Source organism: Periplaneta americana, chromosome 16 (assembly GCF_040183065.1).
Source record: "Periplaneta americana isolate PAMFEO1 chromosome 16, P.americana_PAMFEO1_priV1, whole genome shotgun sequence".
Classification (NCBI taxonomy): Eukaryota; Metazoa; Arthropoda; class Insecta; order Blattodea; family Blattidae; genus Periplaneta; species Periplaneta americana.
In genome coordinates, this window is record NC_091132.1 from 43803866 (window position 1) to 43829708 (window position 25843).

At 34.4% G+C, this 25843-nt stretch overlaps 1 protein-coding gene across 5 annotated transcripts in view; it reads right to left on the bottom strand.

The window, feature by feature from the left end:
- Positions 1–1758: 1758 nt before the first annotated feature.
- The window catches only part of GV1, a 58486-nt gene continuing 34401 nt past the window's right edge, over positions 1759–25843 (bottom strand). For 4 of the 5 annotated variants that reach the window (XM_069848984.1, XM_069848983.1, XM_069848982.1 and 1 more), the window contains 2 exons: positions 6040–6276; positions 1759–2101 (listed from right to left, as the gene is read on the bottom strand). In XM_069848984.1, coding sequence (XP_069705085.1) covers positions 2063–2101; positions 6040–6276 — 276 coding nt within the window. In that variant the 3' untranslated portion in view covers positions 1759–2062. The remainder of the gene's footprint in view (positions 2102–6039; positions 6277–25843) is intronic. The other variant, XM_069848986.1, reaches the window with a different exon arrangement.

Sequence of the window (25843 nt, forward strand, 5' to 3'; positions counted from 1 at the left end):
AATGCGGCCACATTGCCGTGAATTTCAGCCCATAAAGCAGTTCTCCTCTTCATCGATGGACTATAGGCCTACTATTTATTTGTCTACCATTTAATTACTCGGTAGATTATCAGACTGCACCTTCCTGAGTTCGCCATCATAATATGGCTCAGGTTTTGGATATAAGATTAATGAAAAATCAAGTGCTGTCAACGGTACAATCATACACCTAGAAAAGCCTGAACCTCACAAGCTATAATGTACAATCTATTTGGCTATTCTTGCACGATACTAACTGCTGAATTACATCAGTGCTGTGTGAACGGTTCTTTAAATATTGAAAATGATTGAATACTATTTTGAAAAATATCGTACTTTTAAGAAAGTTGTATACTTCTTAATCTGGATTTTCGAAGCAAAGAAATTATAGTTGCAGAGCCACGTATAAAGGGGTAGATACAGCTTTGAGCATTAAACTATTTATCATGTGAAATATCTTTTTTCTCAGTATACATAACTGGTACAGAGTTGCAAATTAATAAATAGAAAATCTTATTTTTAATCAATTAATATTAAAGTGATTTTCAATATTTAAGATCACTTTAAATGCATAATTTAATTATTAACCCTTAAATTCGCAAAGTATCCTATAGAATACTACAGGTTTATAGGCTATATGCCATAAATTTAATAGAACAATAGAAAAAAAAAATGATAGAAAAAATAAAATTTCATAATACTATAATATTATATACCTAATATATAAAATATGGATATTGCGATAGTTGTTTTCTTTACAGTCCGACACGGTTTAATAAACTAGTGTGAGAAATAAAGTTTTGCCAATTTAAGGGTTATTTTTTGTATGAAATTTAGATACCTTCTCACTATTCGTGAGTTGCCACAAGGGACAAAGAGTACTTAACCATATAAATGTTTACAAGTTCAGTGAACCATTAATTTTGTTTTAACAATGAAACTCCTACAAGTACATAGTTGCAAATACATTTTGTGATCGGTGGAAAAAAAAATTAGTTTCAGAGAGGTAAGTGTTACAAAAAAGTAAAGAATGCTAATGAACTTGGTTTCATTTCAAATATAGGTGATGCTTCAGGATCCTTTCAATGCAGCTAAAGTTACAATCGGAATAATAGATGTATGTATTCCAAGCCTCTTAAACACATCCAGTCGCTTTGTCAGAATGCAAATTTTTGCTCTCAACTCAACCAATTTTCAACATTTCCATGATGTATTATTTTCATTTTAAAGGTAAAATGTAGCTCTACAAGATTGACAATCATATATCTAGGTAAATAAATATTTTAAATTTACGTTCAAATTTATGTAACAAGTTTTCAAGATATCTTAATTCAACATTTTTGTGGGGAAAATATCTAACAGGAGGGCTTAAGCCACGTCATTTTTGTAGATAATGTGTGTATACATGCAAAAAAAAAAAAAAAACATTAATAAAATTCTATTGACTAATTTCAGAATTATCACTGATATGGATTTTCATATTTAATTATCGGGAAAAGAGTGTTAAAGATATGATATGCAATGTAAGTACCATATGAAGAGTCTTGAATTAATGTTCATAACTTTAAAATAAATTAATACATATATTGAAATAATTGTTTCACCAAAATAAACATGGAACAATAATTGGTGCATATTTAAAAAAATATTTTGAGAAATCAATTTTTTGAAGGAGTTAAGCTGTACCTACCCCATAAGGAGGTGATGTAATAATAATAATAATAATAATAATAATAATAATAATAATAATAATAATAATTAATACAAAAAGTGGTTTCGTTACATAGAAGTGAAACAAGATTTATATGGTGTGAAGAAACAGAAAACATGTTATTATTAGATAAACACGTGAAATTGATCACAATAACACTACACATTATGTAACAATATACACAAAATAATGTAAACGATTATTCAGTCTTGGTAACATAATCCAGCTCGGATTACACGTGATCCAACAGGGATGAAATTCGGTGCAGCAGACATACAGCGTGTCTTCTGAACTTGTGATGACACCCTACTTTCATGATGGCCGGTTTCGTTGTCAGTACACGTACTTGCTGTAGTTGAGTGGCAATTGCTGCTGGAACATAAGAGAAATTAGTTTTTTACTGTGATTATTTTGCTGATTCTTCTTCAGACTGCCGTTTTTAATGGATTCTGTATAGAATTTTGGGATATTTTCTACGAAAAACAAACGGAATTATCATGTAACAGTGTATCGAAGAGGCTTCAATTTAAGAAAGTATCTCAAATCTAGGGGGCGGATATTGATGAAAAGTCGTCTTTTTATTTTTCACATTAGGACGATGCCTGTCAATATAGAAATCCTTTCCATGTTAATATAAACGTAAAAAATTAATTTGTTACATTGCATTTTTTGCATTTTTTTTACTTTTTTGAACTAATAGGTCATTATTTACATTTTTCGTCTTTTTAATATTTTGAAAACTTTTAGATAATTTTGAATGCATTTTATTCCCTTCTTTAGGCCCGTTAAATCTTTTTTCTAAGCAAACAGATCAGTAGTAGGCCCTACTTGTAATTATCTACTGAGTAAGTGAATAACAGTGAGGTTTGAATGTTATAGTTTGGAACAAACTCTAAAATCCATCCCTCATTTCACTGAAGACTTCACCTCACACAACAGAAGTAATATAAAATGATTGACAACAGCTTAGTTTAAGTGAGGGCTAATGTTTTTTGTCAGTATGAGGGTGTTTTTAGAATTTAAGTTTGGAATGAGGGAAACTCACCATTTCCTGGACAATAGGACGTTGTGTCCCCAATATGGTTCGGAAGGGAAGTACTACAGTAGACAGTATTTTTTACATAAAGATTTCAAGGATGCACGCTGCGCCCACAATTTGTTTTGTCATTTACACTCCCTCATGGACATGGACCACCCCTGATTGAAACACATTGTAAACCCTCATTAAAATCTATAGTTTTCCTTTAAAACTTTCGTTTTATTGCATGCTCTTTTTCTTTATTTTAGTCAAATTCCTCCTCCTCTCTCCGACATTTGCAGACAATCATTGAAACAAGGTGACTTATTTTTAAGAAGTTGTGTTGCAAGTATGGTGAATAATATTTAAATGTCATTTTCTTCTAATTTTATGTCATTTTTCATTATTTTAAGGATATTTTATTGATTATTTTTAGTAGAATTTTAGGTCATCAACATCCGCCCTCTGTATCATATCATAGTGAAGCATGGACTCAAAAACAATTCATATACCAAGAGTTGCAGGTTGTGAAATACATTTTCGACACTACGACCCGGTTTCTTCAACCTTTGTTAAATTATAACAGTGTGTCATTCCATTTTAACTGTAAACGTAACAGTTGAAGCATTTCTGCAACTACTGTTAGTACTAACAGGCTGTTAAAACCTATGTTAATTTAACTGTCCAATTTCATGCAGTTAAATCATTTAACTCTCTGTTTGCATAGGAGTATCCAATATGGCTGGTGCGTTAGATGCTGAACTTATATATCTGCATTATTTAGAAAATGATATCCATGAATACATAAACAGAGGGGTTGATTTCTGTGATTTGACAGACCAGAAGTTCATACAAAGGTTTAGGCTATTTATTTCCAAACCTCAGTTTTCGCTTTCAACTTAGATCCGTTTGTTTATTCTCATTAATTGGTTTATACTGCGAAATAATTTCCAGCAGAAGGTTTCTTTCGAACGAAGAGAAATTAGTCCCATGATTTCTTTTTGTTCCAGTGTTTTCCATTTCATAACAGCAATACCAATACGCCGCTCCACACTACTGTGATATAGACGAGGAAAGAAGCAGAAATCAAACCTGAGAGAATAGAAAGAATTCTATCCTCTCTGAATCAATCAACGGAAACAAGCGAGAATCGCAATTATCAGAGTTCAGAAAACAAAATTGAGCCTATACTAGGTTATAGGTTATGGTTAAACTCTAGAATCTCTGGTCCTAACAGAGAGTTAACAAACGGAATGTTAAAATGTGAAATGTAAAGTTGAAGAAACACAATATTTTTAACAGCAATTCATACTTTTAACTTACAGTTAATTAACGCTATTTAGGTTGAAGAAACCGGGCCTACAAATGGCGACATTTTCATTACAAGACCAGCGTGATCATCCGGTTTCTTCAATTATGTGGCGTGGCATCCATCGACATTTATCGTCAACTGAGTAAAACATGTGGTGATGGTATCATGGATGTGGCAACTGCACTTGTTCCACTCGGTAATTCTGTGTTCGGTCCGGCTTGTGCTTGTAGAGACTCTTTCGGTTCATTGTCACATGACGTTGGGCTTCCTTTGAACTGTCTCACCCATGAACACACACAACCTCTTGACACCTTCACCGCATATTTCACTCAGCTGGCGATGAATGTTGATAGGTGTCACACAAAGCAAATGGATAACACACTGATCTTTTAATGAGAACGTCGCCATTTGAAGTATCGAAAACATCTTGTAACTCTCGCTGCAGCCACTCGAGTTCTGTGCGCTGTACGGTGCTGCCATCTGTGTTACGTATTTACTTATTTTAAGCCTACTTATTTTAAGCTCAATTGCTTGTTTCTATGTGCTCTCAGCCCTGAGAGAAAAAAAAAGAGACCTTAGAATGTGAAAGCACCTCGTACTATATTAGTAGAACTACTGCTATTACACTGCTTTTAAATTTTAGTTTCCACAGCATGAAAGACTAAGAAAAATTTGACATTTTTTTTTTAAATTGATTTTGATCCCAAAGGGAGAAATCGACAGAGATATTTCTATTATAACTGCCTACTACTTGTTATACTATTAATTGTGTCCCCGTTTTACCGTGACAACGCTTTTTAGTTCTTTTAGCACTCTGATTGTTGTATTATTTGTGTGTTTGTTTTATGAAGAATTTTTGATAAGGGAGCAAATAGCCATAGTAGCTGACGCGCCTTTCTATTTATTTATTTAACAGGGCAAAGCCCCAATTACAATAGACAGTACAGGTATTTGTTTAAAACATAGAATTGCAGATAACAAGAAAAAAGAGATAAAACAGATACAAATGAAAGATACAAGTTAAAATACAAATTAGAAATGAAAAATGAAAAAAAAAAAACAGACAAAAATAGATACTACCTAAATAAAAGACACAGATATAGATATAAATGAAAAATAAAAAATAAAAATAAATTAAAAATAGATAAGTATAGATATCATAGCCAAAAATGTAAAATGTAGCTATAATTGGCAAATTACAGAGCAACAAATAGTTAGCAAGATAGCAATATTATTTAAAATCAACTACCTTCAGTAAAACCCACCCCACTAACTAACTAACTAATTAACTAACTAACTAACTGTTACACTATTAATGTGGAATGTATAAACTTATGATTGGAAGGAGTTACGTAATAATAGACCAACCGACAATTTGAAAAAAAATAGATATTTGCACAGATCTGTTGATGGCAGGCTAATTTAACTCGGAAAAAATCAAGAATGCGATATCTGAATTTTGCTGCTATTTATAAGCAAAACTTCGTTTATTGCATAAAATTCATTGAGTGGTTGAGTGGAAGAGAAGGCCTTATGACCTTAACTCTGCCAGCGAAAATAAAACATTATTATTATTATTATTATTATTATTATTATTACTATTACTATTATTATTATTATTATTATTATTATTATTATTACTATTATTATTCATTTATTTATTTTGCTTTGAAATATTAATTGAACTGCTGGTCTCTTATCAAAATTCGGTTAGCCTTTTTTGATATTATTTGTGATATTTTTTGTAATAGTATGAATATTATAGCACTTCTTGCATAAAATGTTTTATAAAAAAGAAAAAGATTTATTTCAATGGACAATATCTCGAAACAGGCTTTTGGCGCTTGATCACTTAATGCGAAACTCCGTCCAATTAGAACGTGCTATACCGTATATCTTTAAAGTTGAAACAGACTTGAATTGTCTGTGTCTAATTTCGAACTCAGTAAATTCAGCAACATTTTGTGTGCTTGTACTTACGTATGATCTAGCCAGAGGTTTCAACCGGTAACCGAACTTCACTGGAACTGCATACACGGAGTTGTTTTCCGGTTCTGGGTCCTCGTATACCGGAGCTGGTGGGATCGGAGGATAAGGCGCTATTAGACGCGGAGCTGGTGTTGGTGGGGTAATTGGAGCCATCCTTGTGCCAAAGTCCACCATGATGGGGTTCGCGCTCGCACATAGCAGCACCGCTGCTATGGTAACGAAATACATCTGAAACATAATATCCAATACTTTTTAAGTTGAGAATCCTTTATAATAATTCGTCAGTTACCATATCAACCGTAACAAGGTAATCTTCGATTTCAGGTCAAAACCGTCTTGGAATGTTTATAATAATATAATAATAATAATAATAATAATAATAATAAATAATAATAATAATAATGAGAAAAATGCGCTCGAGTTGAGCATTAATGTCCAAGTTTAGTCTTTGCCATAGTCTGTTATTGGTTTAACTCTCTTCGCACACGTTATGATATGGTATTTCCTACATCTTTGCCCGCACAGCACACATTTGCAGTCTTCGGTCGGTTCATGGAACTTGTTGTTCACATATATTTTATGATGAAACCCGTGTATTGCGAGTCTTGTTGTCACGTGTCTCTGGCTCCTACACTCCCTGGTCCGGCTGTCGTCTAGCATGGCTGATGTGGTGTAGAACTCTAGGTCTATCTCCTTCTTCTTCCGGTCTCTTATGCTTATCAGTTCCTGGTAGGGTCCTGTGGATGGTAGCCAGTGCTGCGATCTGATATCATCTACGAAATATGTCTCTCTCATGAGCTCATATACAAGGCGGGATGGTGCTGCTTTTCCGACTCCTAATATCCGTTTCATAAACATAGTCTTGACTTTTTCTATTCTTATCATGTCACCAATCTTGAGTTTTTCCCAAATGAACTCTATTCCGTACGTCATAACTGGCGCTACTACCGTTTTGAATAGTGTCATCGCTGTGATTGTCGGCAGATTGGTTATGTTCGGAATGTTGTATGAGGCTTTGATGGCTGCTGCAGCTCTTTCCTGAACGTGCATACCGAAAGATGTTGCTGTTGTCTGTAATGTAATTCCCAGGTATTTATATTTCCCTACAACTTGTAGGGGCTCGTCATATAAGGTTATTCTGTCTTTGGGCGCTATTTTTCCGCCCTTCCTGAATGTCATTTGCACTGTCTTCTCTTTGTTTACATCCAGGTCGTTTTCCTCTGCCCAGTTCTCTAGATTTTGTAGCGCCTTCTGCACGTCCTCTTTTACTGCCGACCCTATGTTTATGTAGTGTGATTTTTTGTTAATTATTTTTGTACAATTCTGAAATATATTTTGCAGATTAATATCATTTAGATAACTTGTGCAGGAATACGGTTAATCGGACGACTAGCGCATCGGCTTTCCACGATAGTAGCCTTGGTTGCAATCACATTTCGTCTACGTGGAATTTATGGTGGCCAAAAAGGTTGTTAGGTTCTAGGTTTTCGCGAGATTTTCCCGTTTTCCCTACTGACATGCCACAATTTCTCCTAATAATCATCATAAGCATTATATTATACTAGCATTATAATACTAATACTACTAATTGAGATTTTCACATTGATATGCGCTATGTATCATTTCAGGTTACGTATCCATAGGGACAAGTGCTATGAGACGTTTAAGCTGTTTATAACATTAATCGTGCAAGACACTGGACAATACACAGGCCTTTGTGTTATCAATATTCTCAAATAACTCTGTTCCTTACTTTTGACACTTAGCACCTTTGTTATTTCGAGGCCTCAATTGCAGTGTATTCCTCCTAAAGGCTTATAAATAAATAAATAAATAAATAAATAAATAAATAAATAAATAAATAAATAAATAAATAAATAAATAAATAAATAAATAAATAAATAAATAAATAAGTAAATAAATAAATAAATAAATAAGTTAATATATAAATGAATACATATATATAAATGAATGAATAAATAAGTAAATACGTAAATAATAAGTAAATACATAAATAAATAAATACGTAAATAATAAGTAAATACATAAATAAATAAATACGTAAATAATAAGTAAATACATAAATAAATAAATACGTAAATAATAAGTAAATACATAAATAAATAAATACGTAAATAATAAGTAAATACACAAATAAATAAATACGTAAATAATAAGTAAATACATAAATAAATAAATACGTAAATAAATAAATAAATAAATTAATTAATTAATAACTACTGTACCTGAATAAATTGAAGTTTGAGAAGGGATAATTATGTTTAGGAAATAGTGTTGTCACTTCAGACCAATATACTGTAGTTTTGTTAATTCGGCCACAGAAGACGTTGGTATTAGGCCTATGTTAGTCATACGCAAAATGAAATTCATGACTTAAAAATGGTGCTTGAAAGCAACTTCATATAAGTAGCAAAATTTTAATCGTTATATTGAATTACTTCAACGTTATAAATTGTTTGTTTGTTGGAATGTGTGTATGATAATGTTATGCAATTTCTGTTCCTTTGTTTCGTGTGTTTTTTTGAAAAATATAATTTAAATTAATGCTCCGCCATAAATGTTGTAACTAAAACCTTGTGCATCCCTCGTGTTCATCGTACGGCTAGTCCTTCCCCCACACGTTACCTGCACTTTGTTTACATTTTCACTGTGCCTAAACGAGACGCTCTATTTTACCAAAACGTGGAAACACCAGGCAAATGGCTGCAATGTGTTACGGAGTAATTATTATGGGAAATAAAGGCAATAAAAGTCTTTATGATTATTATTCTTTAATAAAGTATTATGTTACTGTAGTCGATCTCTCGTTCGATAAAAATCCGTCTAGTAATGAACACGTCATGAACTGACCACTTGTCGTGATGTTGCAGAATCTATACAGTATAAAAGACTCGGAAATTAACCACTGATGTCAAACCAACACAATAATAATATTTCATAGGCGTTCACGATCTCTGGGTAAACATTTAACAGCTGCACTTAATTTAAGTGAAGCCGTAACCTAGCAACCTTAACCTTACGATTCCTACTGGGAGATATATTACGCAGTGAACGTGATGCGGGCTACCGCTTTGTACATACAACGGTGATATCTTACCCGACAATTAACAGTAATAAATCTGAACAAAGCGCCCGGCTTTACAACCACAAGTATCTGTCTTAGAAACATAGTACCAACGTTTCCGAGGTCCGTATCTTCAAATTGAGGCCAAAAATAATCCCTTATCACAGCCCGGTATCTTTCTCCATTGGCAATCAGAAACTCTCCTCGTCCATCTTGGAAAAAATATGACCAATGATTCCGCTGTAGCAAAATTCACACCAGACGGTAACCTATTCGGGATGAAGTGGTAGTTCTTGAATCTGCAATGAATTTTCGTTCCTCCAAAAGCGACAATTTTGTTTGTTAACGAAACCGTTAATCTAAAAGTGAACCGTACACTTCACGTAATGCACGGCGAATGGATGATCCGTTTTGATAATAAATTTGAGCAATTTCTTTGCGTTGTGGAATGGTGTAACGTTACATGATTATTTGTCAACAACTGTAACGTGGGAAGAATATGACTGCTGTAGCTTCATAAACACGGCAGCTGTTATATCTGCAGTGCTCGGGAAAAGTGGCATAAGTCAGTTTCCACAAACCTTCTTTGATAATTTATTGACAACTTACGGAACATCTGCTAGCTTGGAAAATACATAAGTATTTCTCAAATTACAATAATTCATACAAAAAAAATCAAATCGACATAAACCAGTGTAACTTGTCAATAAATTATAAAAAAAAAAGGTTTGTGGAAACTGACTTATGTCACTTTTCCCAGGCACTGCAGATATGTTAGATGTAGACCATTCTTATTGGAAGATCCTTTACTACAATTGGACGGAGTTACGCAATAATAGACCAACCGACAATTTTGAAGAAAAATGAGATATTTGCACAGATCTGTTGATGGCAGGCTAATTTAACTCGGAAAAAAACAAGAATGCAATATCTCAATTTTGCTGCTATTTACGAGCAAAAATTCGTTTATTGCATAGAATTCATATATTTATTTTGATTTGAAATATTAATTCAACTGCTGGTCTCTTACCAAAAATCGGTTAGACTTTTTTTGGTATGATTTGTGCTATTTTTTGTAATAGTATGAATGTTATAATACTTCTTGAATAAAATGTTTGATAAAAACAGATTTATTTCAATGGCCAATATCTCGAAACAGGTTTTTGGTGCTTGGGTCACTATTGCTAATCACCGTCCAATTTGTCTTTCTTTCTTTCTTTCTTTCTTTCTTTCTTTCTTTCTTTCTTTCTTTCTTTCTTTCTTTCTTTCTTTCTTTCTTTCTTTCTATTCTTAATAGTATATTATGATACAAGCGTGGTAAGTGCATTATAACAGAATCGACGAAAAGTTAGAGAAGACGAACGAAGTAGAGTCTTCTCTATTTCCAAGATTGTGTTATGCATTTAACACATGTATTGCATACTATTTTTATGCTCGACCATGCCGAAATGTAGTTATTATACACTTGGTAGCAGTCCTTTAATGCATGTCATTAAAGTACACCTATTCATTAAAGTTCAGGTTTTCGATTATTCTCGGATATGCAATCGAAAGACAATGAGGGAAACGTCACGGAGGCTGGAAATCCAATACTGTTGCAGAAGGTTATGTTCTGTTACTATAATAATTAGCGTTAATTGTAAATAATATTCAAATAAATTCAATTTGTCATCTCGTTTTTCAATTCTAAATCAATTTCCAGGTTATACATTCTCTGCATTAATCAAGGTCAATGACATTATTGTTCCTCGGAAAAAATCAATACTTTCTCGTCTGCGCACATCTCACAATTTAAGAGCTATGAACAAGGTCACTTCCGATCTTCTGTCAGATACAAATAAAATTAATACTTCTGAATAATTTCAAGTTAGAAATATGGTCGAGCATAAAAAGTCGTATGAAACTTGCCTTGCGCTCGTTTCATAAACAAACATACTCGCGTCTTAATTACTATCATTATAGGCTCGTTGCATAATGTACTATTTTGGCTGATCTTAATAAAAATACATTATTATTAATCATTTTAAATTTAAACGTTTGTTTTTGGACGCTAATATTTTCATATGTGATCGCCGTGTGTTATTTGTCATTGTCATTCATTTGTTATTATTTGTATTTGTCGATAGGTGTTATTCATTTGTTCTTATTCGACGATTGTGAAAATATTGTAATAAAATGAATTATAGATTGTTTAGTTTTGTCTTCGAAGAAGTAGGTAGGTGACACATTAATCATATATCAGTATAAATAAATAGCATAGCCTATAGAAAATGTTTGTTGGTGACACATTAATTATACATCAGTATAAATAAATTGCATACCGGTATAGGTTAATGTTTGAATACGTATTTTACTCCATGGATGTTTCAGCGTTCAGCCACGACTCCACGAGTGGCGCTCAGAGCAAAAACCGGAAGTCGTCGGAAATAGTTTTCACTCTTACGTCTTAGCCTATCTACAATAATTCCTGTTTTCTTACAAAACTCCACTCAAATAAATTAATTTAAAAAGAGTATAGGTATAATAAGACATTTAGGGTGCTATGCATAGACATTTCGCTAGCCCGCGCTACGAACGTGCTAAACTAGCCCCGGGTATCGACTGATAACTTGTACAGGATTCATATCGTATCATATCGCTAACACTGGTTTATGAATACGAAAAACGTTAGTTCGCTGATCATCCACCTGAAGCCCGCGCTAAGAATGTCTATGAATATGGCCCTTTGTTATTTTCTCATAGCACATAGTGATGCGCGACACTGACATTTCGTTACTTTTAAGTAAATAAGTAAGTTTAACTTACACGGTTTACCAACAACATCGGTAAGGTTCTTAAAAACAGGTACTTTCATGCCATCGTAGCTTTATCAGCTATTAATGTTACTTCTGATTCTTCTCAGACACTTTTACTTTGTACATTGCCCTCAACAAACTGTTCGTATCGTAGGGGTATACAATATGTGTGATACAATACGAAGGATACTTAAAAAGAAAACCAGCAAGGAAACATAATTTAAATTTTATAAAAACATTCCACACCTGTGGAGTAACAGTCAGCGCGTCTGGCCGCGAAACCAGGTGGCCCGGGTTCGATTCCCGGTCGGGGCAAGTTATTCGGTTGAGATTTTTTCCGGGGTTTTCCCTGAACCCAATATGAGCAAATGCTGGGTAACTTTCGGTGCTGGACCCCGGACTCATTTCACCGGCATTATCACCTTCATCTCATTCAGACGCTAAATAACCTAAGCTGTTGATAAAGCGTCGTAAAATAACCTACTAAAATAAAAATAAAAAAAATTATAAAAACATTGGCAGTATCTACAGTTACATTCGGTAGTGAATGTCTTAAGGGGTTAGGTACAGCTTACAGCAGTAAAATTTTTGGAAATATCCAACATTTTTTCCTCCATTACTGTATCTTGTACAATAATGAAAATTGGTACGTGTAAAACGCTGTCCTTCTGCTATATGAAAAACATAGTTTTGCGATTTAAAATTTATTTATATTTTTTTATTTTCAAAATTCATAATGGTGGTAGTTCACTGTGCAGTGATGAAGCGTTTCCCTCGTAACTCATAAATTTGTTAACTTTTTCATGTTCTCTCTCTCTTTTATTTTATTGCTGAAACTCACCTTTACAATATCATGCTCTTTCAACTATGTTCCTTAAAAAATAATATTTTTTTTTTGTGTTAGAAGAAAATACTGATATTTGACAATTTTTTGAATGAATTTATTTTTTATCAGACTATCAAAGGTAGAGAAGTGATCTTGCATCATGTTGTAGATATGACATGCATTAATACACATAAAAAATTTCATCACAGAATGTTGAATAGTTTTTGAGTTATGTGAGAAACGCTTCATCACTGAACAGTGAAATGAGTTTTGAAAAAAAAAATGTAATTAATTTTTTTAAATCGTAAAAATATTTTTTCTTATAGCAGAAGGACAGTGTTTTACACATACTAATTTTCGTTATTGTGCAAGATACAGTAATGGAGGAAAACAATATTGGATATTTCCAGAATTTTACTGCTGTAAGCTGTACCTAACCTCTTAAATATAAAAGAAAAAGCAGAATAAAATCGACCGAAATGATTTTTCGGGAGTAGTAAGAGATGAACATTAAGTGATCACATCTTAATTGAGGATATACAGAAAAGATTAAAAGTAACACCTCTCCTAGATCAAATTATACACTGTAAAAGAAGGTGGATACAGCATGTGGATAAGATGGAAGAAAACCGTGTCTCTGAACGACTTCGGAGTTACACAAGTTTTCCTGTCGGGAAAAGAACTTGAGGCAGACCAAAATAGCGATGGATTATAGAACCAGAACAGGCCATTAGGTCTGCAGCATGATGATGATGATGATGAAGAAGAAAAGCGTGAAGTATATGAAAGATGGAGAGATATGGGTCCGGTGTCCTTTTATTTTTGATGTGATTTCATCAGAAGCAAAACAGTGACATCGATGTGGCAAACTATAATTGCCAGTAAAAAATGAAAACGAAGTCATGTACTTCATACGTAAAGGTATAAAAATTGGAGACTGTGCATAGCTACAAACTCCTACACATATTGGAGACAGTCCAATGATTTCAAGCCACGATCCTTATGAAACAAATCGTACAAAACGCTCACGTGTTTCTTTGATGCATCAAGGCAGTGTTATGTAAACATGAGTCGATTTCTCATCAAGTCGTTATGAATTATTACACAAGTGTAAAAGGAAGTGTGCTGAAGTAGCGCGTATGTGGCTACAAGGTCAGCAGTCCTAAGATCGAGTCCCACTGCGGAGAAATCTTCATCCGTGAAACTTTTACCACTTAGCCAATTCTGCTATCTCATTTTATGAAATATAAAGTGAAAGTATTGTGATGCCGTAAGAACCTATTTCCAAGTTTTAGCGAAATACAACTTTTTACCATCCGCCAAAGTCTGCCAGTGTAACTTACAGAGATTTCTTGTGAACCACAGGTCACATTTCATTCATATTCAGTGTGTATGAGTCATTTTATCTCGTACTTCTATAAATTCTATTCTGAAACGCGAAAAGGACCTAAAGATTGTGATAAAATGGGTTGAGTCTACAGTTTTCTGGAGCGAAAAATCGTTTTATCTAGGTAATTCGTAAAAGAGTGACTAGAAAATGTTAGTTTAAAGAATTGGCTTTTAGAAGTGTTCAGGTCTCTACTTTATTGAGGTTTAAAATTCGTCGATGCTATTTAAAGGCAATATTTAATGATTTAGTTGACAATTCAAATACAAATGAATACAAAAACTACGACTCAACTATTTGGATTATCTTGCGAAATAAAACTTAAGTTTCCTCCTGCTGTAACAGAATACAGTGAAACCTCTCCTTACGGACACCTCCAAAATACGGACATTCCTAATATACGGACAGATTTTTATGTCCCAACTGAAATAATATAGAAATAATGATAGATTCAACTCTCGTTTACGGACACTCACAGACACAGACAAGGACAGCTGTTTCACTGTCTTAAAGCTTGCTTTATCTCCTGACTGCGGACAGAACTTGGATTTCAAGACCTAATGTGTTACAAAAATGGAAAATTTAGTTTCGAGAACTGTACAGAAATTCCTTAACATGAAAGAAGACAATAAGGGTCTCGCAGGCTACCACTAGCCCAGCCGGCTACCCCTTGTTAGCTGGAAGTGGGTGGATAAACAAAGTCATAAAATTTAATTTGTCCGATGGGTCCAAGGTTTCCCGCGATCGTGAAATTGTATTCGACACATGATAGGGTTAGTAGGATTATTCTCTTCACTTCAATCAGTTCTGTTTCGAGAGACATGGCACCTGAAAGTAAAGGTTAAGTTGAAAACTGTAAATTACAGTACTGCATAACTGTAGACCTAGAATAAAACTGCGTGGCACAGTATTGTATTTTCCTTTTTCGGTTTTATCTACTGTAGTTCAAAGTTGCAAAGAATTTACTGTAGTACAGTATATTGTATTTAGAATTAAACTACAGTAATACATTTAAGGGATACATAATGCATATTATAAATTTACTGTTAGAATGGGGAGCCTACCTCCCAAAAAAAGGACACCTTCCAGATATGGACAGATTGTTACGTCCCTTCAATGTCCGTAAATGAGAGGTTTCACTGTATTATGATGCAAGGTTGGGAAGTGCTTTTACAAAATCGAGAAGTTTCGAAAACGAGCATAGCGAGTTTCTTAATTTCCTAGAAACTTTACAAACGTGTATTGTACAACATTTTTTTGCACGATCATTATTTAAAATTGCAAATACAATATATTTTGCATTGAAAATTTAAAGTAATATTATTTGAAAGCCTTCTCAAAACTGTACTGTAATGGTAACTAAGTAACAATAAGTGTACTGCAAGATTAATCCAGTCTCTATCATCATATCCACCTCCCTCAAATCCATTTTAATATTATCTTCCTATCTACGTCTCTGCCTCCCCAAAGGTCTTTTTCCCTCCGGCGTTCCAACTAACATTCTATATGCATTTCTGAAGTCGCCCATACGTGCTACATGCCCTATCCATCTCAAACGTCTGGATTTAATGTTCCTAATTATGTCAGGTGAAGAATACAATGCGTGCAGTTCTTTGTTGTGCAACTTACTCCATTCTCCTGTAACTTCATCCCGCTTAGCCCCAAATATTTTCCTAAGCACCTTATTCTTAAACACCCTTAACCCATGTTCCTCTCTCAAAGTGAGAGTCCAAGTTTCACAACCATACAGAACAACCCGTAATATAACTGTTTTATAAATTCAAACTTTTAGACTTTCTGACAGCAGACTGGATGAGAAAAGCTTCTCAACCGAATAATAACAGGCATTTCCCATATTTATTTATTCATTATTATTATTATTATTATTATTATTATTATTATTATTATTATTATTATTATTACAGTGGAATACATTACATTCTGTTCATAAACGAGTACTACAGACATTTTCCTTATCGGCGATGCGAATATATGGAGATATGAGTTAGTTCAGCATGGAAAGTACTTCATTCGACACGCGTGCTATTATCACTTTCAAGCAAGAACGCGGAAAATAGAATCGCGATTCATAGAGCTTACAGTTGTACACATAAGAACGAGTTTGAAGGTTGTTGGCGTATTACTTGTTTGACATTGCTGCTATACAACTTTTTAATAAAGACTTCTAGACTTTTGACAGCCACACGGCGTCATTGAGAAAGGATTATGGAATTCCAAAGTGCAGTACTACTGTAAATACGGAAAAGAACTAGTATATCTTTTCCTGTAACGTTTTGCAAATCTGAATATATTGACGCGCATGAACTGTAGCATTACAAGAAGAGTAGTTACTGAATTTTTGGTAAAAATAAAGACCTTCATCTTAACTAAATATCTGCACAGACAATAATTATTGTGTGTAAAGTAAAACCCCGATTCATCATCTTAGTTGACAGTCCTGGAAAAAAAATGAATATGGGAAAATAAGTGATGCTGGAGCATTTGCTTATATAAATTTTGGAAATAAAATAAGCTTACGCAATAATGCAATTTGTACTGTATCCATATACAAGTTTATTCAGCCATTGAATGCATTCATTTATTATTATAAATGAATGCTTAAAAATTAATTTTTCCACCGAAGTCAGATATCATTTCTTCAATTTGATGTTACACCCTTTTCGAGGAAGGTCTTCATATTCTTTCCTTCTGCTGTGCAGATTCCTCCATCATGCGCAGATGACTAGGTTTAGTCTATTTTTTATGTGAAGTCTAATATCATGGAAGAGACTTCAGAAAGCGTACTTCATTTGAGATATTTAGAATGATTCTGAGACTAAACATTTTGAGGCTAAGTTAACCTACAGAAATGCTGTATCTTATATTGGTTTTTTTGGTAAAATTTAAAGTTAATATGTAAATGTGTACTCTGATTTTAAATATACTCGCCCCTTGTATGATGTATTTTGCTTCTATAACAGTATTTTTTCAAACACTCTGCATACATACAGAGGTGAGCCTGCCTGGAGAGAAATAAAAAATAGGTTGCAACCGCCAAATTACTCTTCAAGGAACGACCACTCATATAAATTGAGGGAAAGAAGACAGAGGACGGACACTGGAAAGTTTTCTTTTCTCAATCGTACTATCAGGGACTGGAATGCTTTACCTGCAGACTTACTAAAGGCTTTACCAACAACCAAAAACGTATTTAAAAATAGGCTTAAGGACTTTACTAATAGACGGTAATTATGCACAGTATGTAAAGGATGTAAATGATATTTTGTTATTGAAGTGTTGTATCAGTGAAGAATTATGTTGTGTCAGTGAAGTGTGTGGTGTCAGTGAAGTGTGTTGTGTCAGTGAAACGTGTTCCTGTCAGTGAAACTTTATAGTTTATAGTGGCAGTGCAAAGTATTTGAACAGTGAAATGTTTTTGAAGTGTTAGTGAAATCAGGATAGAATCAGTGAAATGTGTCGTAGTTCCAGTGCAGTGAGTGAGTTGACAGCGAAATGAGTGTAATGTGGAAAGGTACTTGTGCAGATATGAACATATCATACTCGTGGGTTTTAGTTCGAACTTAGATTTAAGATACAAATTAGATTTATTTTAAATGTTATTTTAAGTGATCGTGCTTCATTTAATTTAGGATATTCCCTATTATTATTATTATTATTATTATTATTATTATTATTATTATTATTATTATTATTATTATTATTATTATTATTATTATAAATTATTGTTAGTATTAATTATTGGCATTATTATTATTAAGTGTATTTTTAATTAACAAGTTTATTATTGTCATTATTGAGTGTAATTAATTACCACTGCCACCGGGTATATACCCATTGCAGTGTGAATAAATACATACATCAACTTAATAGTACAGTGTAGCTATTAAATTAGTTGCATTTTGGCACAGACTGTACAACAGTTACTCCGCGGGACAAAAAGAAGCGTGTCGAAGTGAATTCCTAGCAGTTATAAAAATTACTACTTAACAATAAAACTGTTTCTGTATTCTGCTACTCTTTCACGTCATTATCCATTCGTTCGTGTTGCTAGTCTAAGGTATTAAACAGCAGGTTAGAGAAACTCTAATGCCGAAAGCAAAATCCACAAACCTCTCGCTAATTTGAGAGTGGCTTGAGAAATTCCCACACTTCAAAATACGAGAACTGTAATTAGTAAACTATGTAACGTGTAATGTGAAATATTCTTGAATAACAGTGGACCCGGGTTCCAATGTTAGTTGGGACAAGTTACCTGGTTGAGATTTTTTCAAGGTTTTTCTTCAACCGATTACCAGCAAATTCTGGGTAACTTGCGGCGCTGGGCTCTGGACTCATTTCGCTGGCATTATCACCTTCATTTCACTCATGCTAGATAACCATCACAGTTGATAAGGCTTCGTAAAGTAAGGTAATTAAAAAGCGCAATAACATCAGTGAATACGCCATGTTTCTTAATTTTTCATTATATTTTGTAGATATTTTATACAGCTCACTTAACTTCTTCAGAGAGTGCATTTTAAGTACGTACAATCTAACTTTTTAAAATACCAAATTTCCTAGTATCATTATTATGACTGCCAGGAAATTAAATTAAAAATACACTTTTGGGTATTTTACTTTGTCCTGAACTACATACTGTTTCGGGTTTTATGATTCTCCCATTTCTTCTCACTCATTACACCAACACTCTCCACTTCCCCTCATTTCATATAGGCCTATCATTTACAGTGGTTAAAAATAAGCTGCGGGTTAAGTCTCATGAGTTTACGGTTTTCGATACCGATACAGGACTTAGGGTCTCTGGGCTCTATCAGGACTCTGCAGGGGATGGAGTCATGGTTGAAGCAGGATGTCCCGTCTGTCAGCACCAACTTTACGAATGCCATGAAGCCCACCCTCGAAAAGTCACCCACCCGTACTCCTGTTTGTTTATTTGTCGTTCTGGGCATTTTCCTGTGCGTGCCAATTCATTGAGATTCAAGGCCTACTAGCCGTCTGCTAACTTCACGTCCACGTGCCTCAACAGAGCATTAAAATATTATGGAGGTACCGTGTGGTTATCACGATTATCCCCCGAGGTGTTAGAGTTGGTTCGCGGAAGAGGATTTCATTACTCGCTATATCTTCTGAAATTCATCCCGATGATGGTGAGCAAAGGTATCATACGTACACTGGCCGACATTTCAACACGCTTAACAACACGCTAATCCCTTATTCATCTGTCGTAAAAAATCTTGGCTTCTTTTTTGATAATAATCTAAGTTGGAATTTTCAAGTTAAAGAAACGATAAAAAAAATCTGTTCCTCCATTCACTGTTTGAGTCGCTTGAGAAACTTCTTGCCCCAGCAACTAAAACTTACCCTAGTGCAAACCCTAGTAACGCCGCACTTCGATTATTGTGACGTTTTGTTAAGTGACCTAAGTTCTGAATTGTCAGTCAAGTTACAGCGAGCTCAGAATATGTGCTTCAGATACGTGTGCAACATCCGACGGTATAATCACATATCACCGTCCTTCGCAAGTCTCTCGTGGCTCCGACTTAAAGAACGTAGAACTTTACACTCTTTGTCTTTACTCTTTCGAATTCTGCACACTTCAACACCAAATTACCTTTCGTCTCGTTTCTCTTATCTATACTCTAACCACGACGTAAATACCAGATCACTTATCTGTGGCACGCTAAGTATACCTCTTCATAGAACATCTTGTTATTCATCATCTTTTACAATATCCACCTCGCGTCAATGGAATTCCTTGTCACAAAGTATTAGGGGCTGCAAGACAATAAACACCTTTAAGAACAGCTTAAAAGATAACCTTATTAGCATTTCACTCCAATCATACTGATTTAAACTATCACTGACTACATTGTTACTTTTTTCTTTAGACATCATCCTGATTGTGCTGTATTTTAATTGTCTCGTAATAATCTCTTTCTATTATATAATATTATTTGAAAAATATTAACATTCTATGTATTTTAGTTTAATTCTGCTACACAGTTTATTTCAGTGTTTAATTAATAGTTCATAGTATTTTGTTGTTTAATTTGTAAATAACTTTTGTATACATGTAACTCTCATCTAAATCAAATTGTTGGATTCTTTGTAAGTTCATGCATATGTATATACACTTTTTGCTGGTTGAGTGGAAGAGAAGGCCTTACGGCCTTAACTCTGCCAGCTAAAATAAATCATTATTATTATTATTATTTCGGTTGGAGGTTAAAATGTCCACACTACATTAATGTCCATTCAATTAAACGTGGACTGAAAAAAAAGTGTCCTATTTATGTAATGTCCACTAATTTTATTACATGGGTGTCCAATGTAAAGAAGGCCCAATATATTTTTCATAATATTGTTCAATTGTTCTCTTTTGGCTGTATAAGACCATGGCGTTTAACGTCGTCGTTGTTTTATAGACTATTCATTGTACCTCCTTACTATGTTTCCTATTCTCCTTTGGCTGGCAACATAATATAGTCTGTTTATAGGAAACCTATTGTTTACGTTACCTGCTTGGATTTGGGTATCATAATTTCGTTCTCGTATTGTTCTTCTCTAATGTGCTGCAGGCACCCCCAGATACGTGGTGAGCAGCAACCATCTTTTGGAATTTACCATGGAAAGCTCTACTGCTTTATTAATTCTTTGGTGCACGTGAAATGTTTGTAAATACGCGTTCCAAATTTCGGAGGGATACCTCGGGGGAACAGCTTTTCTGCGCCCTTGAGCACGTCTGTCCTCCCCCTCCCCCATATTTGTAATTTGAATATAGTCAGCTGGTTCATCGATGTCATCGTGCAACAAACCAAATGTGGCTTCGAAGTCTTGAATGTATCCGTCTTTTACCAAAAATGTCTTATTTATATTTTGGAAATACAGTAAATTATTTGAGGCATGCGACGGTTGTTCTGGGCCACACGTTAGTTGCGCCGATTCGCGACGGTTTATTGTATGTGAGGTTTATGTTGGGCGCCAGTTGCGGTGGTTGCTCTATCCTTCTTTTGCCACGTCGCCGACAAAATCCGGATCGGATAGCTCAGGTGGGACGCCGATCCAAGCTGCTGTCCCGCGGTGGAGATGATCTCTTGTCAGGGCTGCTGAAGTTACGCGGGTATAGGGTTTTGGATGGCATATTTGTCAATCACACGAATACAATAAAAATCCGGAGGTAGAGTTCCATTAATCTGATTTATTGTTGCTCACGTCCATAAGTGAGTCGGAATGACGTAATACTGGCTTGTGTCTGTTTTGTGATATCGGTAACGTCTGTTATCGGATATCCCTATTTAAATCACGAATACATCTAGCGCTGCCGGTCGGCACACCGGTAAATATATTGAGTTAGCATAATACAAAATGTGTACGCTGTGTTCTTCTCATGAATTGAATCTGATTTGCAGTTAATCACTCTGCAGCGGAGTTATTTTAGTCTGTCTCTCCGATCTTGTACTTCGGTCATCTAACTTTATGCAAATAATACCCGACTCCAATGTAATCTAATAACTTGAAGATAAACTGACGTTCAGAATTATCGCTATTCGGTAATTGACACTTAAGTCCCTCTTCCGACGATGTTTGAGGAAAGTTAAACTGCGCTGCCTTTTGGCGAGTAAATCAAAACCCGAAAAATCTAACACTCGCACTGTCTGCCGTATTCAAAACTGTTGCCTACGCGATAACTATACTCGGCTCAAACACACTCCGGCCCGCGTATATGGGCCTAATAAGGGCTCTGCGGCAATAAGGATTTCTAAGCTCTCGAAGTTTGATGACTAACACCAGCGTCTCTATCCCAACACTTGGTAATACAAACTATATTGAATCGTCGCCACTTGACCACCACACTCGGCTCGAAGGTCGGCAATATGAAAAAAAAAATCTTAGTTCGCCTCGCGTTTAAATACATACCGCAATGACGCGCTCTCATGATGCTACTTTACCATTGGCTAATTGAAACATCGCGCGTGTTCCTAAACAATAACCCACGCCTTGCCACGCGTGGAAACTCCAGACTTCTAGAATATTCGATGGGTCTGAGTGCGACAACCTGTGCGAGTCTTCTGGTCGAGTGCGCAAACACTTAGGGGGAATCGAAGCGCGCCTGTGAGTCTGTCGGGACAAAACACCTATTACGCGTTTTGCCGACCACAACTGCTTGGTTTCGAACACCCTAAGATGTCGATGTATAAACGAAGAAATATCTGAGATGTAGCTATATACGATATTAAAGAAATATCTATTCCTATCACTAGTCCATCCTAACTACCGCTTCAGGCATTATATTAGTTATAGTTTGTAACAAATCTTAGTGTTTCTAACTTGCTTAGCAACGGTTATAATGCAGCACAGTAAACAATTTTGGACATTTTTGTTCAAGGTCAGTAAACAGTGGACATTCTTCTGACTGGACATTTGTGTCCACGGACATTTTTCCTTGGACATTTTATACTGGACCTTTTTGTATATGGACTATTTTTTTCTGGACGATTTGGAGAGGATATTTTAACCTGGAAGCGAAATTTCTTCCTTTATTAAGAAGGCGAACAAGCGCCCTTTCAGTAACTTGAGTCCAGGCATGATGCCTAAAGTACACCTGAACCATCAACATTATTTGTCCGTTATATTTTATATTCAGTCGACTTGACATTCCACAAAGCTGGTAAAGTTTTGTAAAGCTGTAGGCATTGAATTTTAAATGCTCTTTCTTCACTTTTGGTACTCGTACTTTTTTACAGTAATAAGAAAATTGGCACGATATGGAAATAAAACAAAGAAATAATCGACAACTACGAAGAAAATAACTTTGAAATAAAGAACGAAGACGACACTCTGTGACAGAGGCGAGCGACTTTACTCCACGGTTTCTCGTGAACAACTGACGGGATATTGCGCAATACTACTTACAGACGACACAATATTTTCAGATTGCACAATACCTTTAAGAAGTTTTGATACCTACACTCCGTAATATTGCACGTTCTTTCAATTTAACTTACATACCCTCATTATTATAATGCAACCTTAAATATTGTGCAATAATATTGATCTTGTTGAGGCCGTTCAAGACCACCACGATATTATAGACACGGGATACCGCCCCATATTCCGCGGATAAATAATTGATAACTTTGTGATGAATTGTGTCCCCTTGCAGTCATGTTATGTCGGGCTTTCACTCTACAATCGTTTAATGAACTTCATTAACTGCCGACACTATATTATTAAGAAAAGGTGTTGAGGTTTTCTGAGTCTATCGACATTGTGAAGTACTTGAACACGTTGCAGGTGCTTAATTACAAAATATTAATGCATTAAGGTGATCGTGAAGGTTAGGTTAATTAATTTAATTACGTTTTAGTTTTCTTTACAAAAAATCCAGACGGTGGGCGTTAGTGTAATACATTTTGTATCAAGCATACTATCGTATTAGTCTCATTAATTATGTACGGATAAGAGCACGTAATCAGTATCGGAAAAAAAAGTCGTGGAGACCTTGGATCGACGTTTGGGTAACTGCCGCTGTCGCCGGAGGCTTGCAACATTAGCGGTGAAAATGGACCGGGCAATGCTGCCGCGCTGTACCCGTTGACCCTGAACTTAGCGAAATCGTCTCGTCGTCAGTGGCGGCTGTTGACAACACCGGTTCCATCGATGCGATGTGCAACCTGATATAAAGGTCAGAGAAATCGCGAACAAAATTACACATGCGGAAGCTGTTTTCTACATGTCTTGGGATGTTCACTTTCTTCCAGTCGAAACTTTGTGCGTGTAGTCTGCGACACGTTAATGTTAAATATAATTAGTAAGCCCAGAATTTTTAGGATTATGTAACTGTAATTATGTTTGATATAGACGAGCTTAGAATTTCATACCTTTTTTATTTATTTAACTAGCTAGCTAGTGAGTACAAATTAAATTTATAAAACAAAAATGTTTCTAGCCACTACCATAAGACCCAGGCTCGTGTACGATGTGGTCTTAGCCAATAATGTAACTTAAAATGTACAAGGACAGTTTACTAAATACAGTAAGTAGGCCTAACTTAATTAAAACCAATAAATAACACACCAAGAGCAAAAAGAAAAAGAAAGAGAAAAAGAGAGAAAAATTCACATTTAATATAAATTTACAATCAAACAGAAGCCAGTGATATTCAATTAAAACATGAATATAGTCGACGGAAATAAAAGGTAAAAAAATACATTTGTTAATAATATATATCATGAATAATTTTATAAATTTCTTTTTTAAAAGCTTCAATTTTAAAATAATTTCAAATTTGGAAAATGGTTTGTAATTTTATTATAAAGTCTTGGGCCGAAACTAGCACCATGTTTAAGAGCTGCAATTGTATGACATTTAGGCTCATTTAATGGGAAAGTAGACTTTTGTCTTCGTGTACGATATTCATGTCGATTAGATTTATGTTTTATTTGATTTCCGTGATAGTACATTAGTAAACTATATTTATACATTTCTTCAATAGTAAGTTAATACATTAAAATCTGTATAAATTAAATTTGTTGGGTAATCCATATTTTTGGCCAGACAAATTTTGATTAATCTCCTGTGTAATAAAATTAATGTGTTAAGTATAGATGATGCTATTCCACCCCAATTTATTATACCATATTGTATTAATGTTTGTACCAAAGCTAAAAATATTATTCTCAATGCCTCCTTAGTTATAAAATTTCCACGTATTATGAATTTATAAATTGTGTTTCTTATACTTGTACACATGAAATCAATTTGTTTATCTCAACGTAAATGCAGATCTATAATAATTCCTAAATATTGAACTTGTGTGAAATGTGTTAGAAGTGGGCAATTACAATTTAAAAGGACATTTAGTATTTTACACAGTTTAATCAGTAAGTGTTAGTAAACAAATGAATAACGGTAAAATTTTCATCTTTTAATTTGTGGTTGACCAGCAGTTAGTTACAGTTGAGGTTCAAGATGATTTATGATTTATGATCAGAAAGCTCAAGGAGATTCATTTTCATCCTTTACTTTGCTGATAACCAGAGTTAGTTACAGCAGTGTCAAGATAACCTTGGGTATTATAGTCGGAAAACTCGGAGAGATCGACTTTCACTGATGACCAGAGCAGTTACATTTGAATATCAAGATGATTCAAGATATATGGTCAGAAAGCTAAAGAAAAAAAAAAAAAACATATTTTCACACTATACATCTCAGACACCTATGAAAAATCTGTATTAAGAATTAATATGAAGAAATCCAAATAGGCCTATTTGTTAGTAGGCAAAAATATAATAAGAAACTTACTCTAGAAAATGAAGAAATTCCATATTTACTTACGTAATTCCCATTAATATTATAGGAGAAAAATCATTTTTTACGAATATTATTTTCTTCTTGTAATTTCCTCCTCTTACATTAAAAAAATTGGACAGCCCTTTTCCTTTTAATAGTTCGAAAAAAAATCTCCTCTTGAATGTTTTTTTAACATATTACAGCAGCATACGCCTACGATACTTAACAGAAATGATCAGTTGAATATAGCCTACCAATAATAGAATGAAACACATAGAAAGAATGACTAAAGACTCTACTTGGAGCAGGAGGAAGAAAATAAATTGTACGGCAATGGAAAATGACGAGACGTGTTGCAAAATTAGAACAGACATCTAACTGAATAGTGA